This window comes from Triturus cristatus, chromosome 1_2 (assembly GCF_964204655.1).
Source record: "Triturus cristatus chromosome 1_2, aTriCri1.1, whole genome shotgun sequence".
NCBI classification, from domain to species: domain Eukaryota; kingdom Metazoa; phylum Chordata; class Amphibia; order Caudata; family Salamandridae; genus Triturus; species Triturus cristatus.
Window position 1 is genome coordinate 451,873,436 of NC_140580.1, and position 16,046 is coordinate 451,889,481.

The following is a 16,046-nucleotide window of genomic DNA, read 5'->3' on the forward strand; positions in this document are numbered from 1 at the left end:
GCAGAGATGCCAAGACCAAATTGGTGGAGGCAATAAAAAAAGCAAGACAGAGCCCTGATCTGGGCAGCAAGGGGCGCCCATACAAATGTTCTCCCTGTTGCTAAAAAAGATTGGGAACGAGGTAGGTGGGAGAGCTTCCTAGCTGCCACTAAGCAAAAAGACCACTATGCCTTCTGGAACTTGGTGTCCTCTGGCAGTAGGATGGGTTTAGTTCTGTTGAGCCTAATATCATCTCAGCCAGCAATTGGGTAACCCACCTTTCTAGTCTGTATGTGCAGACAGGAGAATTGGCCACTGTTGTTAGCGATCTGGTGAGCCTGGGGACTCCGGGACAGCTGATCAAGGGTATAAGGGAGATGGAGAATAGTATTGAAGCAGCCCATCTGCAATTTTTGCCTCTGGGTGTGATTTTAATGGACAGGAAATCCCAGCCCAGGAAATATGTTTAGCCATCAAGGGTAGACTAGAAAGAATTCCAGATGTGGCCAGGGCTGAAATTATTCCTATATATAACAAGCATTTGCAATGCAATAGGTCTCGCATTAGTAAGAGTTAGAGCTATTGGCATTGTAAATGACAACGTCTTTTACCTATGTGTTTTGGTTTGGAGTGTAGTGGGCGTATGTCATGTGGAGAGGATTGATGTGGGTTGGATTGGAATTGTTAGTTGTGGAACTGTGTTATATGGAGTGTATTTGTGTAGTGGAATTATCTGGCATGGCGAATAGATGGGGTGAGAGCTGCAATGAATAGATAAAAAGGAAGATAGATAGGAATAGGTAGTTTGTGCAGGACAGGAAGTGGTGAGTAAACTCCAGACAGAGGAGCAGAAAGTGTGTGAGAAAGAGAGAAAGAAGGGGAGAGCAGGCTACAGATTTATTAAGAGGGAGCACCTGTGTATGCTGAAGACACACTAAGAAGAGGAGGACAGCGTGGGATTGAGGGATGGAAACCTTGAAAAGGTATGGGAAAGTCAACCATATGAGAGATTCGTATTGTTTTTGTAGAATTGTGTGGTGTGGTATGGAGGTGTGTAGTGGAATTTTATGGTTTGGAGTGTAGTTGAATTATATGGAGTGGGATTGTGTTTCATGGAGTGTAAATATGTAGAATTGTATTTAGTGTTGTGTAGTGGTATGTGGTGGAATTTAATTATGTGTTTTTTTGTTGAATCTTGTGGTATTATGTGGTATTTTGTAGTGTGGGTTGGATGTATGTGGTGTGTTGGGTAAATGTGTTGCATTCTGTGATTTGTTGATGAATTATGTGGTGTGGAATGGAAAAGTGTGGAGTGGAATTGTGTTGCGTGGGACTGTGTGGTGTTCAGTGAAATTATGCTGATTGGAATTATGTGGCATGATGTGGAGTGTATTTATTTGGATTGTTTCTATGTGGCAGTTGCCAGTGTCCTAGAGTGGAGTGGGAGAAGTAGAGCGTCATAGACAGAATTTATTGGAGTAGAGTGTCGTAGAGCAGAGTTCAGTGGCAGAGAGTGTCATAGAGGGCAGTTTTAGGGTGCAGTGTCATAGAGTGGGGTGGAATAGGGTGGAGTGGGTTGGGGTGGATTGAGGTAGTGGGTCTATTGGAGGCAGACTAAGTTCTGATGCTGTCTTGTCACATATTTAGCATGCATATTAAAAAGTACCCTTACTGTTTTATTTAAACTATAGCAGCACTTATAGTAATGCTCCACTAAAACAAAAGTAACAGTGCTTAGTTGTTTTTAAACTGTCCCATTATAGAATGACACTGCCTGTTGAGAAGAGCTACAACTGTCCCACTGAAAGTACAGCGATTCTTGAGAAGTGCAGATTCAGCCCATTAAATACATGATAGCCATGCTGACAAGTGCTCTTACAGACACATTTAAAACACAACACCTTGATAAAGTGTCCCATTATCCCAAGTAAAATATGACTGCCTAGCTAAGAAGTGAAACTACTGTCCATCAGGCCACAAGCAGTTCTGCTGAGATGAGCTAGTTCTGTCTGATTTAAAGTGAGGCCGCACTGCTTCAGTATGCCCTACTAGTAATTCACGCCCATTCTCGTGACACTCATGATTTGATTATGCAGGTGGCATATATCATTAAATGCACTCTAAAGAAAGACATTTCACCACGCCACATAACATGCACCAAGGTGGCTACTGGACTACTGCACTGTTTAACAGTATTTCATTAAGAAGTCAGAAGTTGGCGCTTAAGCATTGCAAACTGTCCGTGAAGACATTAGCAAATGTATTTCCAAAACTGGTGGATGCCCTTTCAATCTACTGTTATTTACACTTATTATTATTTATTCGGAAATATAACTCTGTCACATAATTTTGGCGCAAGCAGTTTACCTTGCTGGTCTTTTTATGGAAGAACGTGGGGTTTGGAAGGGGGTTGAAGCAAGACATCATTTAAATGGAAATATGACCTTTGCTAAGTGTAGCTTGTTCAGAAACATTCGATCTGGTCTGATTCTGAACTGTTTGTCCCAAAGTCCAGTGATAAAGGACATGTTTTCATGGTTTAGTGTGTGGTAAACTACAGCTACAAAATGCAAATAACAAAAAAGGTTTAAAAAAATAAATCAGTCCTACAAAAGATGGACTCAGAATGAGTTACCCTCATATTTTCCCTGGGTAAGCTCACACACAAGACCTGAGGGACAGTGCATCAGAATCTTGTGTTATACTCCAACTTAACAAAGAACACATGAAGCAAAAAAAAGCAAATGTGACAATCATAGCGGCAGTGAAGAATATAAAGAGAGTGCACAAAATGAAAACAGAAACATTTGTTTACAATTCTTTCCTACATAGCCTTATAATACTATGTATTAGTGCCTATAATCATCAGAGAGATAGATGCCTCTCCCTGGGAAGAATGACTCCTTTGCCTACATTTTAGTCAAGATCGTTTCTGTTCTAGAAGATTGGCACTCGGCCATAGGTCAGTGGTCATTCTCTTAGGAGAGTAATTGTACAACTACAATTAATATATCAGTCTTTCAGAATAGGAGGTTTATTTATGCAGGTTTGGTGAGCTATCTCCCGGGATAGAGCCTTTATTAACTTCGATAAGGGAATAATTATTCAATGACCTGAGTCTTGTCACAGCACATATAGGTAAATCGTCGTATGATATGAGCTCAGAACCATGCTTTGGTAATAAATCTTTCTGAAGGAGTTCTTCCTTATACCAAATTTGGGATACTTTCATTTGAAAAGAGCTTTAATGAACCCACGTTAGGTGGTCCATCTCCTAGGAAAGGAACAGCATTGGTTCAGGTGCCGGAGTGATCATCCCCAGATGTTGGGCTGCAAGACTCCATGTTTGGAAATGAACCACCCCAAATGTCAAACAAACCCCAGCTGCCAAGAAGAAGTTGGATGAGCCTATGGGAGTAGAGAGCCCTTCTCCCGCATTCCTTAGTATTCAAAGTCCTGGAGAGAAAATAAATCCCATGCAGTGCAGCCCGTGGAAGAGTGCCCTTGTGCAGGGAAGGTGTTTTTGACAGCATGTGTTAGATCCCCCCGTCCTGAGTTCAGACACTGGAGTAGCAGCTCCCATGGATCACCTCTGTCCTCCGCTTAAAGTTTATTCCACCTTAATCCCCCCTGATCAGCATCTGAACAGATTAGCTTCTGGTTGGTTCCTGGGAACCTTTCTCTGTTGTTTAACGGGTCTTGTGGGTTTTATGCTGGTTTGGAAAGTTGGGAGGGAGGTATCAGGAAGGTGACTGCCAGAGGACGTGGACCTTTCGGACAGCTCCTGGGCAATCACCGCCACCATGGGATGCACAAGCAGCTCCACCGTGGACTACCTATAGGCGTGGAGATCCACCACTGGTACAAGAAGTTCATGACAAAGTGTCCTTTGGGGCAGCATCCAATCCATGAATTCAAGCAATACTTTTGCCTACGGAGGATCAGTGGGAAAGCCAACAGCTACATAGAACAAATGTCCAAGACCTTTGAAATGAATAAGGTAGGGGTTGCTACATTCTGCAAATTCCACTTGTGCTCTTCCCCTCGTCAAAATGCTTAGTGCTGTTATCAATCGCCACATGGCTTGCAGCTTAGCTATAATTCAGTGTCGAAAATTTGTGTGTACTTAGCCCACTCTAGGCATGGCTCGGTTCAGATACTGCCATGCAAATAAAAAAATATATATATAAAATGTGTGCAGCAAAAGAAAGAACTAATTGTTTTCAATAGAAAGAGATGTTTGTCTGGAACAGGGGCCAAGTTGGATTGCATCAGTAAACGTCAGAAGGCATGCAACACTTCTTTTCATTCTTTTTGCCGGGAGTCCGCAACGCCCTGCCTTCTTGAACCTGCAAACGTTCCCTGGTGGTGTAAAAAGTCACCTGCACTGTACTGGTGGTATAATGTAAATTGGGGCCCCTGAGACTGTAGTATCTTGTATAGGCCTGAGGCTGACTTTGGACCAAGACTGGTGACCCTCCCCCTGCTCCTTTGGGGCTGTAGGACCTCCGTTACTCCCCAGAACTGCACGTTTATAAAGGATGGCGATGTGACGGTGTTCACTGTTGCTAAGGACGTGCTCCACATGTACAGCATCCTGCTGCACTGGATGACAGGTTGGCAGGCAGTGCTTTAACAAGGAGGGGGAGAGGTGTTTGGGGGATGGAGCAGGCGCCCTCAGCATAAGTGGAAAACATCTGGGCTCTTGTTGAGTACAAGACCACCCCCCACCATGTCCCGATTGCTATAAAATCCTACAGCCTGATGGATGCAGGGACATCATAAAGTAACACACACACAAACAAATCAAATATGATCAATGCAATGCAACTCACAAATGCCCTGCGGGTAATGACTTGCTTTTGGTGGAATGTGGGGGAATATCGGAGTTATCATTGGCATAAGAAAACAAGCCCAATCCCCCCAAAAGCAAGCCCAAAACCAAACCACTATTCTACCAGGAGATAGCCCAGACTGACGGTCGACATAAAAAAATTGTACAAAGAGTACAAATGGCTAGAAGCTCTGGAATCATGTTCAACCTGCGCTGCAATACCTTTGGATTGCAAGACACAAGGTTTTGTTTTAAAAAGTTGTCGCAAATATGCAAATGGGAGGGACACATGCTGGATTAACATGCAAGCACAGGCACACAGTAACAGAGCAGGAAACCAAAGAAAAATAGTCCCCTAAACAGCAGATCAATAACCACAGTGTAATGATACTGTACTTAGTCCCTGCTGCCTGGGAGGTTCAGAAAAGAAAAAGGAGGGACCAAGAGTCAGGACTAACCACCAGCAAGCAAGGATCTTTTAGGCATACGGACAGAGACAAATGAAAAGCACAGGCAAATAATGGGTGAAGTTGGAACACCACAAAGCATATACAACAGGTCGCTAAGCGACAGCGCAAGCGCTGTCTACGCTTGACCTAAAAAGGACCCCAGTGAAATGCCAGCCAACTATAAACCCATAAGTCTCATCGACAGCTCACAAAAGCTGTTTAACAGGGTCATACTTGGCAGACTACAGGAATGGCTGACAGAAAATGATTTAAGGCCCCCGCTACAGGCAGACTTTAGGGAAGCCACAAGCACATTTGACCAGATGTTTTAACTCCTGATGTTGTACTGGAATCTGGTCATTCTGGCAGGTAGTCACCAGTATGTCGCATTTGTTGACCAACGTTCTGCCTTTGATTGAGTCCCTAGGCCAACCCTCTAGCAGGTACTGCAAGAGTTGGGGGTACCCGGCTATTTATGAGGCTATGATCTTGAGGTTGCACACCAACAACTATGTGCAGATCAGGTGTGGTCAGACTGGCGAGTTGATATACCCATTCCCTGCAAATAGAGGTGTAAGGCAGGGGTGCATACCTGCTCCAACATTACTTTCACTCTATATCAACTGTGTTATAAATATTTTAGGACAGAGTGACAATGATGCTAGGTTGGCAAACTTGGGGATCCCTGCCCTCATGTTTGCCAACAACACCCTTCTACTATCTAAGACACCCATAGGTCTGCAAAAACTCCTGGACTATTTCGGGTATCACATTAAATGAATATTTGGGGTAGCATGCACACATTTTGCAGCAAAAGCTACGGCAAGTTGTCGGAGGCATAATTAAGCTGTCACAGAGCTCACAGTTTGGAACTGCACAGCCAACCATGCAGCTATACCAACACCAAGCACTAGGGACAGCATCCTGTGGTGCAGAGCTGTAGGGCCATTTGGATGTTTCCACATTAGATTTAGTGGAAAATCGATTCATGCATCAGTTAATAAGGGTTCCCATAAGCCCTCCATGCTCCCCTTCAGACCTGATCTCGGGTTGAGAGCCCTATCAGATAAAACTAGCCTATGCTCTATCCTTTACTGGAGGAGGATCTGGGCCACCAAAGAGTTCCACTCTTATCAAGAAGGCCTAGAAGAAATACTCAGTCTTGTGGGCTCTGGCAATATACCTGGATCAAGTACATGAAAGCCACCCTGCGAGAGATCGGCATGACGATCCTGTGGAGCTCCCCGGGTGAGGCCGGGGCAATTTCCAAGAACAACATTAAATTAGCCTACTGGTAGCACATAGACTCTTCACTATACTCCCAGGCCAGCCAAGGCCATTTGACCAACGCATTTCTCTCAGACACCTTTATTAGAGACAAATAAAAGAAAAATAGATGCTCCCTCAGATAGGTGTCTGTATTTGTTATTTTGTTATGGGACCTTACCCCTAAGTGGGCAAACAATTCCCAAGGCCGACGATTGGTGGTGCCTGGCATGTGGTGTCCCCAAGCAAACCCTAGAACATGCAACGTTTTTCTGCCCAGTCTGAACGATCAGCAGGCATTGTTGGATACTTCCACTGTGTCGGAACCTGGGCATTAGAGAGTATAAAGCTGCCCTATGGACATTAAGAACAGATCACAGTAAGCCACTGATTTACGCATTACCCATTACTTGATGGCCATGTGAGAGTTAGGGCAAACGTATGCACCTCCTCTGAGAAGCAACTCAATGCCATTATGCTGACATGTGACACATGATGAACATATCATGCTGAACCATCCCATTCCTGACTCTGGATGTTTCTTGGTATGTTGTGTGCGTGCTTTTCGATTTAAGGCCCAGGTGGCAATAAGCTGATTCTCAGGGCCCACGTTGGACACTTCTTTTTTAGTTTAAAAATAGAAATGTATTGAAATGATATGCAATTAGAATACGGAAAAACAAAACTCGTTAAATATGTCAGTACAAATGTTGAATGCAAAGCAATATCAGGAACAAATGCAATAACTCTGTGTCAACATACAAGCAGTCTATAATAAGAATCTAAACAGTATAAAACGAATAAATTGAAAATGTTATTACTAGTGAAACATTTAATTGAGGTTTAGGCACTTCTTCAATTCTAGGGTTATGCAACTGTGAATTGCGGGCAGAAATATTTAAGAAAGTTAAAGTTATGGGTAACTCTAAGAGATCCCTTTTAATCGCAAGTGCAATTGGATGGACATATGCTCAAGTCTATGGTTTTAACAGACTCCATACCACCATGCCTGAAAGGATAGGTGGGAAGTATTTTTCCAAGATTTCGTAATTTGTTGAAAAGCAACAGCCAGAGGTAAATCTATTATATGAAAATCCTTGAACTGGGAACTCCAGTAGTCGGAGATACTACCTAAAAATATGTTGACGAAATTAAATGGGACATGTGCGTTAAAAATAATATGACTTTGTTGCCAAACCTTCAACCAAAATTCCTAAATAAGAGGACATTTAAGGAGCATGTGTTTAAGGTCTGCTGAGGGTTGAGAGCAAGACCAACAGTTAAAGGGGACTGCAAAGTCCAATTTATGGAGGGTAACAGGAGTGATCAAAAGGCGGTTATAAATGAAAAATAAGGTTTGAAATGCATTAGCCGCTCTTGAAGATTTTCTTATTTTAACCCAGAGTTTATGCCAAGTTGGAATGGAAAACGTAGTTTGCAAATCAATTTCCCAAATATTCTCTATATCTGTTTTAATTCTGTCTTCCGGGATCAGTTTAAGATGTTTATATATCTTGGATGCGAAAGGGAGTGTATCTAATAAGTTATGAATAGGAGGAGGTGAAGGAGAGGTTATCTGATCCAGAGAAAGTTTGAGTTGCTGAGACCAGCAAGCTGTATTTGATTTTATACGAGTCCAGAAATGAAAAAAGCGACTGTATTTCTTGAAAAGGCAGGCAGGTACCTTGTTGAAAAAATTGATGTATCCATTTAAAACCTCTAGAATACCAATCTTTCCAGAAAATGATTCTATTGTTTATTTTAATAGAAATGTTATACCAAATTGATGAGTGTAAAAATTGATCTGTAGGAGATTTATAAGAAATAAAAATAGGAGATAATTTTTTGCATGTATTCTTCAAAATCGGAAGAGATAAGGATGAGGGTCTAGAAGTGAAAGACAGACACTCCTTCAAGGAAAAAGGATGCCAAGTTGATTTCTTAATATCTGTCCATATAGGAGAGAGTGTAAAATCATTTTCTTGTCATAAAAATTATGTTTGTTTAAGACAAAAGGCTAAGTGATATTTATGAAAATCTGGAAAATCCACTCCCCTCCATATGCTTTGGCTTTTTAAGTTTAAAAAAAGACATCCTAGGTTTTTTGTTCATCCATAAGAAGTTAGATAAAACTGAATATATATTTTTAAAATGAGATTGAGGAATATTAGTTGGCATATTTGAAATATAGAACAGTATAATAGGTACTAGCGTCATTTTCATAGTGTCAAGATGACCCACCAAAATAAAAACAAAGGATTCCAACGAGATGTATGTGTAAGAAAGACAGTGTGAACCTAGGTATTTAATCTTGTCTGGATTCCAGTGAAAGGAAGACTAACTGAAATCAGCATGGAAACAGAGTTTATTCAAAGGGAGGATTTCACATTCCTCTGCATTTAACTTATATCCCAAAACAAACTCATAATTATCTACTTCTAATTAAAAAGTTGGTAAAGATGATTGTGGGTGAGAGATAAAGAGCAAAATATCATCCGCATATACAGAAAGTTTGAGTTCAGTATCTCCATAAGTGAAACCCATAATCTGTGAATTCAAACGGATTTTTATTAAAAAGTGCTCCAAAGGAAGAATAAATAGTAATGGAGAAAGTGCACAGCCTTGTCGAACGCCTCTATGAAGAGGGTAAAAAGAAGACATAAGACCATTAATTAAAATGAATGATTTAGGTGATGAATACAACTAAGAAACATAATTAGTAAAATTGGGACCAAAACCAAACTAGGACAGCGTAGAGAAAATAAGGGCCAACTTACTCTATCAACCGCTTTTTCTGCGTTCAAACAAATAGCAGCCAAAGAAGAATTATACTATTTGGATTTACTAAGCACATTAAAAAATTGTCTAGTATTGTCCGAAAGATGTCTACCTTTGATGAAACCACATTGTTCTTTTCCACTCACATGGGGTAATAATTTATCCAAACGAAGGCTCAATATTTTTGCAAAAGTTTATAATCTAAATTGATTAGAGAAATAGGTGATAAGTTTTACACAATCTATGGTCTTTGTTATCCTTGGGAATGAGACATATCAAAGCTTCTTGAAAGGGGCCACCTGAAGTATGAGAGGATATAAAATAAAGGAAAAAATTATGTAACTTAGGTAAAACAAGCGAAGAAAAGTGTGAATAGAATTCCATGGTGAAACCATCAGGTCCGGGAGCTTTGCCACGTTTAATGAAATGGATAGCATTAGAGATATCCTGGATAGAAATATCATTTTCCAATATAGAAAAATCAATATCAAGGTGTGAGAGAAGAGGGATGGATGATAAATAATGAAGAATATCATGGAAATTAGACCAAGATTCTGGGGTATATAGGGCTTGATAGAATTTTGTAAACTCCAAAACTATATCTTCATTTTTATGTATATTTTGGTTAGTGGAGGTTAAAATAGAATCTATTTTTGTACGTTCTTTCTTAATTTTGAGATAATTTGCGAGGTTTCCTATTTTATTTTGACCTCCATAATATTTTGCACTAGACTTAAGTACATAGGATTTAGCTCTTTTTGTAGAAAGTGTATTAAATTCAAATTTAGCAGACACTAGATCCTTTAAGGTATAATCAGAATGAGAATTATAAAAAGAGTGTTCTAATTGCTTAATACGTGAATTCAGTTTATTGGGGGAAGACTTCTATTTTTGGGAATAAATTCTCTAGAAGCGACTTTAAAAGTATCCCAAATAATTTGAGGAGATAGATCAGGGTATTCATTTTCTTTAAAAAATGTATTAGCAAATTGCTCAAAGTTGCATGTAAATTGCAAATCTAGTAGAAGAGAGTTGTTAAATCTCCATTTTTCAGGTCTTTGTGGGGGTGGTAGGAGATCTAAATCCAAGGTGACGGTGCATGGTCGGAGATAATATGAATCCTATATCAGAATTAATAACATGTTGGGCAAGAGCATTGTAAATAAATAATCTAGTTGTGATTGTGAAAAATGAACTGGAGAAAAGAAAGTGTACTCCTGACAAGTTGGATTCCACAGTCTCCATGCATCAATAAGGGATCGCTGAGAAATTGTCGATTTGAACTGAGTATGTATTTGTGAAGGCAAAAATCTAGCTTTGGAATGTCTATCTATAATGGGATCAAAGACCATATTACAACCCCCACCAACAATGAGATAATCATCAGTATAAGTCATCAAATTAGACAACACACCTGGCCAGAAAGAGCTATCCGGATTAGTAGGTACATAAAAATTAACAATAGTGAGAGGCATTTTATCAATAAGTAAGGAAACTGAAACCCATCTACCATCAGAGTCAACATCTTGAGATAAATATTTTATTATTAAGTCGCTTATGACATAAAATAGCGACCCCATTACGTTTACCTGAGCCCGGAGAAGCAAAGACATTACCAACCCATTGCTTTTTAGGTTTAGCAGTTTCTTTATCTGTAATATGAATTTCTTTTAGATTGACAATATTAGACAAAACCCTTTGATGCTTTATAGGGGAGCCAAAATCTTTAACCTTCCATGAGATCTTAAAGTCATCTATATTACAATAATAAACTTACAGCCTCATGCATCAAGCCAAAATCCAGTCGGTAAAATACCGATTCGCTAATAGCTCCCGGTATTGAGTTAAAAAAACCCAATCCCAATGCATCAACCCAAAAGCAAAAATCGCTATTTAAGGAATCCTTAAATAGCGATTCCTTAAATAGCGATAGCATTTAAGGAATCCCAAATTGAGATTCCTTAATTTAAGGAATCTCAATTTGGGATTCCTTAAATGCAATGCATGAAAGTTAAAAAATTCGCGAATTCGCTAATAGGGGGAGCAAATTACCAAGAAGATGTACTGCATGGTAATTTGCTAAAAGTTTGAAAAAAGCACTTTTGTGCATTTTTCAAAGTTTCATGTTGCGCACACACATGCCCTTAGAGCATGTGTGTGTGCAACATATGTGCACATATCAATTTCAGGGGTGCAATAGGGTGTCATTTTGACACCCTTGCACCCTTGAAATTGCATGAGCAATTTGCGAGAACCTACTGGTACTCGCAATTTGCTCATGCAATCTCCAATTCATTCCTATGGGCCTGGAGGCCCATAGGAATGATTGGGACGGCATTCCTTAATTGCTACTCGCAATTTGCTAGTAGCAATTAAGGAAAGTTAAGGAATCGCTATTTGAATAGCGATTCCTACATGCATAGCCTTTTGCTATTCCTTATTAGCGAATCCTTATTTTTCGCTAATAAGGAATAGCAAATGCCAATGTTGATGCATATGCCCCTAGGAAAATATAAAATAGGCTGTAATAATTAGTATTCTATGCAAACCAAAGTAAAAACAAGAAATTTTACATCGTAATCCTGAAAACGTAATAACGTATCAAAGTGAATCGCATATGAGGCAAAAAATTAGATCAGAGAAAAAGAAAGAAAGAAACGGAGAAAGAGAGACAGAGAGATAGAAGAAGAAGAACTGCTATCCAGAGAAAAATAAGAAAGGGTAAGTAGAGATAGACAAGAGCTTGATGAAAATCTTCCTAACATAGAAAGAAGGAGAAGGAGACTAAAGCATAATGAAGCAAAAAAGAAAGAGGAAGACAAAACCCATATATAAAATATCAAAATCAACATACCAGAAAACACACAAAATTCGGTGGTGGTGAAGCCCCAAAAGGGTGAAACGGTACATCTACTGAAACTCTCAATGACGGGCACGGGAGGAAGGAGGAGTATCGTCAAACAACGTGAAAGAAGTCACATGCTTGACTTATAACAAGGGCTGAACCTAAAGAAAAAGAAATAGACGCAAGTTATATGAATGTTAACAAACAATACATAAAACGTATAAAACATATAACCAGAGCTATGTTAGATAATAACAAAAATTCCTGAAATAGGTTAAACAGCAGGTCTAGTAATTTCCATATCATCCAGCCTACAATTATCCAGAAAAGGTTGAAGAAGACAAGGGTCCTCATAAGTCGTGGTCTTGTTCTTATAAGTAACTTTAAACAGGCAAGGATGGAAAAGACCGAATCTTGCATTAATGCCTCGTAGTGCATTTCTCATTTCCAAAAGTTTCTTCTGTCTGTCTGCTGTTATTTTTGCATAGTCTTGGGAAAAGTAAAGAGTAGAGCGATGCCAGAAGATTCTACCTTTAACTCTGACTGCCTGTAGGACCTTCAGCAAATCTGTGTATTCTAAAAAATATAAAATGCCTCCTCTAGGCTTGTTCGATGAAGCCACGGACTGATGAGCATGCCCTAAACGATGAGCTCTTTGAATATTCAGTGGCAGAGATTCAGGAAGATCCAGAAGTTGTGGAAGGAAGGATTGGAAAAAGGAGAGGATTGGATCTTTCAAGTCCTTCTACTAAGCTATATATACGTAGATTATTCCGTTGGTTGCAATTTTCAAGGCTCTCAACCTGTTTCTGAAGATATGAGATTTGAGATTGCATAGGGGACCCTGATTGGCAATAGAGTGAAAATATTCCACTTTGTTTTCTAGATGAACAACCCTACTCTCCATATGGGACCATTTATCATCCAGTTGTTGAAGGCGAACATTCGTTTCTTCCATGTAAGGATTAAGTGTTTGAATATCCTCAAAGATTGTTTCCATAGAGATTGAAGGAGGAGATATGGTTGGTGAAAGTGGATCTTTTTTAACCCTCTTCCCCGATGAAAGGGTAGACGTGCCCGATAGTTTAGATGACATTTTGGAACTAGGAAAAGGGGGGTATTTGAAGGTGAAGGATTTGTTGTTTTGACTTGTTCTGAATCTGCCACATTATCTTGAAGGACGGAGAATGGGTTATAATCAACCACAGATGAAGAAAAGTTGTTGTTGGCAACAGCGACGAGCAGGTTTTGTTCTCCCCATACACTAAATAGTGATAACAGGTACACGCAGCTAGAAATATCAATGAAACTTCAATGAGCATGCACAGCAGAACAGCAGCAATGATAGTGTAAATTTTATGATGATAAGTTCCAGTCACAGGGAGGAATAAGTGAGGCAACATTTCAAAAAGTTTGGAAGAGACTTTAAAAATTATATCAATTACCTCAATACCAATGAGGGATAAAAATAAGTAACTTCAGTATGAAAAAAATCATATTGACATCTGAATAACCAGCCAGAGCTTCAAATTTAGTAATTCCATGGCTTAAAACAGCCCCTTGTCGCTCAAATCTGAGGAAAAAACATCCTGTCAGAAAAAAATAATGGTGGCCACAATCCCTGAGAGGAAATGCGACGGCACAAACAAATGCAGAAAAAGGGGCTACCACTCATCGCAAGGAAGCTCTCAATAGTTGTAAACAGGAGCTGACATCTTCATCTGTCGATATCACTTATTCCAAGGATGTCAGCAAATTCCTGCCGGGAAACGAAGGAGAAAACCTCCCAAGCCGCGTTGGAGCCAACCGCGACGGGGCCATTTCCTTCGGCATCCAAAACACGCCCCCACGTTGGATACTACTGATACATGACAACGTTTTGGTCACACCTGCTACATCCCTCTTGACCCCGGTCTATAGTATTATTTAATGGGCTCTCAATAATGGATAGAAGGAATAGAGACTCCACATTTCTTCCCATGGGTTTTAGGTCTGTTAAAGCAAGTATGGTTTCATGCATTCAGACCAGCCAAAGACTCCTTCTTTTCATTGAACTTCCTTCCTGTCCTCCTTTTCTTTTTTATTCCTATTTTTCACATTTCTGTTTTATTTTATTTTATTATCCTGCATTCCTTCTTTCCTTTTATTTCAATTTTATAATGTTGTTGTTGCTTTCTTTTTTCCTCATACTCTCCTTTCTTTTTCTTACTTTCTTTCCTTCTATTTCTCCCATTCCTTTCTCTCACTATTTTTCTTTCTTTCTTTCTTTCTTTCTTTCTTTCTTTCTTTGTTCCTAGTCTCCTTCTTTCAATCATGCTTCCTTTCTTTCTGACCATTTTTCTTGTTCTTGTTCTCTAGCTCCATTAGCCTATCACTTATTATTTTCACTGCTATCCTTTCTTTCTTTCTAGTGTTGGGCCTTTTGGCAGCCCTTTGCCCCATCCCACAGCTTTGCTGTGCATCCTCCTTCCTGCAATATTTATTAGCGTCTATCTTGTGAGCTGCAAATACCAGATAAAAGACAATATTGGACAATAAAGAACAAATTATTCTGAGCTGTGTTGGAGCTGGTATTGAGGGTAATTCACCATGTCATTGCCAATAAAAGATGCAGGTGTATAATTTGTAAATAAAATCTAGTATAAGGTATATTGAGGCAACCTTTCTTTAATTGTCTTTAAAAAACAGATGTGTCTTTTCGCCTTGGTGGACCTGGAAAAAAGGAACTGTGTTTGCTGACCTCGGGAAAGCTTTGGTATTCACTGTGCTGGGCTGTAGATAACACAGGAGTACCGTTGGCACCTGCACCATATCCTATGAAAGGTTCTTCTTACAGGTAAGTGTTTTAGGCTTGTGTGTGAATGTGGGTGGTTATGGTTAAACGATGAGCAAAATTGGAGTTTTAAGCATGTTAATAAATATGGCAGTACTGTGTACATTTAACCGCATTCAGGACAGCGTTTTCCCTATTTTACAGTTCAGCAAATAACCATTGAATTTGCCTAACTGAGACTCTAACCTATGTAGGTGGGATGTGCCACTATCAAACAAACCTGTTAATAAACAAAGGTAGACTTCTTGACCACAAACATGTAGCAAGCAAAAAAAAATATTTTATTTGTATCATGTTGCAGACTTTTGTTTTTCCTGAAAGCTTTAGAATCCATTTTTAGCTTATCAACTTCCTTGCGTTCTTCTTGCCCTTATTCTCCTTCCTTTTTGAGTAGAAGGTCTACTTGTACAAAAGGGGTTCAACTGAAGGTGATAGCCCTACACAGCAAAGGTCATGCTCATAACCACTACAGTAGTGCAGAGTGGCCTGGAGGCATACTCAGGCCACCTAAAGACATTTTGCATTAGCAGACCTCTCAAGTTACCCAGGTGTATATGTGAGTAGCTCATCAAGTCAGAGCTTTTTGTTTGTGTTCTGGAACTTGAAGTCCTATTAATCTCAATATACATCATGACTTTAGAAATCAGAATGCAAATACACATCCTGAACTGCATTATCTACTCAAACTTGGACCTGGGATTTTGTTTTGTGCTACTATTAACCATATCCTTCCAAATCCACTTACCTAAGGGATAAAGAACCTCACATGTAGATAAAAAGGAGTATGAAAGTTTCTTTGGTGTTTCCTTGTAAAGCCCGCAACATCATGCCTCTGTACTCTCAGAGATCACCTCATTGACTTGCATTAGCCTTATAATGTGCAATTGTGCAAACTTTAGCTCATATATTATTATAATTCGGTACGGGCAAAATGTTTTGTATGCTGCCTTAATCTTGTGTAATTTTCGGCATTTCACGTTATGCTCGTCATGCATAATTCCTGAAATGATGCCACGTTGCGCAATTTCAAATTCATTTAAGAAAGAATCCTAACGCAGTTGG

At 39.7% G+C, this 16,046-nt stretch overlaps 1 protein-coding gene across 1 annotated transcript in view; it reads left to right on the forward strand.

The window, feature by feature from the left end:
* CC2D2B (coiled-coil and C2 domain containing 2B) overlaps positions 1 to 16,046 on the forward strand; it is a 1,427,481-nt gene that overhangs the window by 806,002 nt on the left and 605,433 nt on the right. The window contains 1 exon segment of the mRNA XM_085622020.1: positions 14,840 to 14,987. Coding sequence (XP_085478146.1) covers positions 14,840 to 14,987 — 148 coding nt within the window.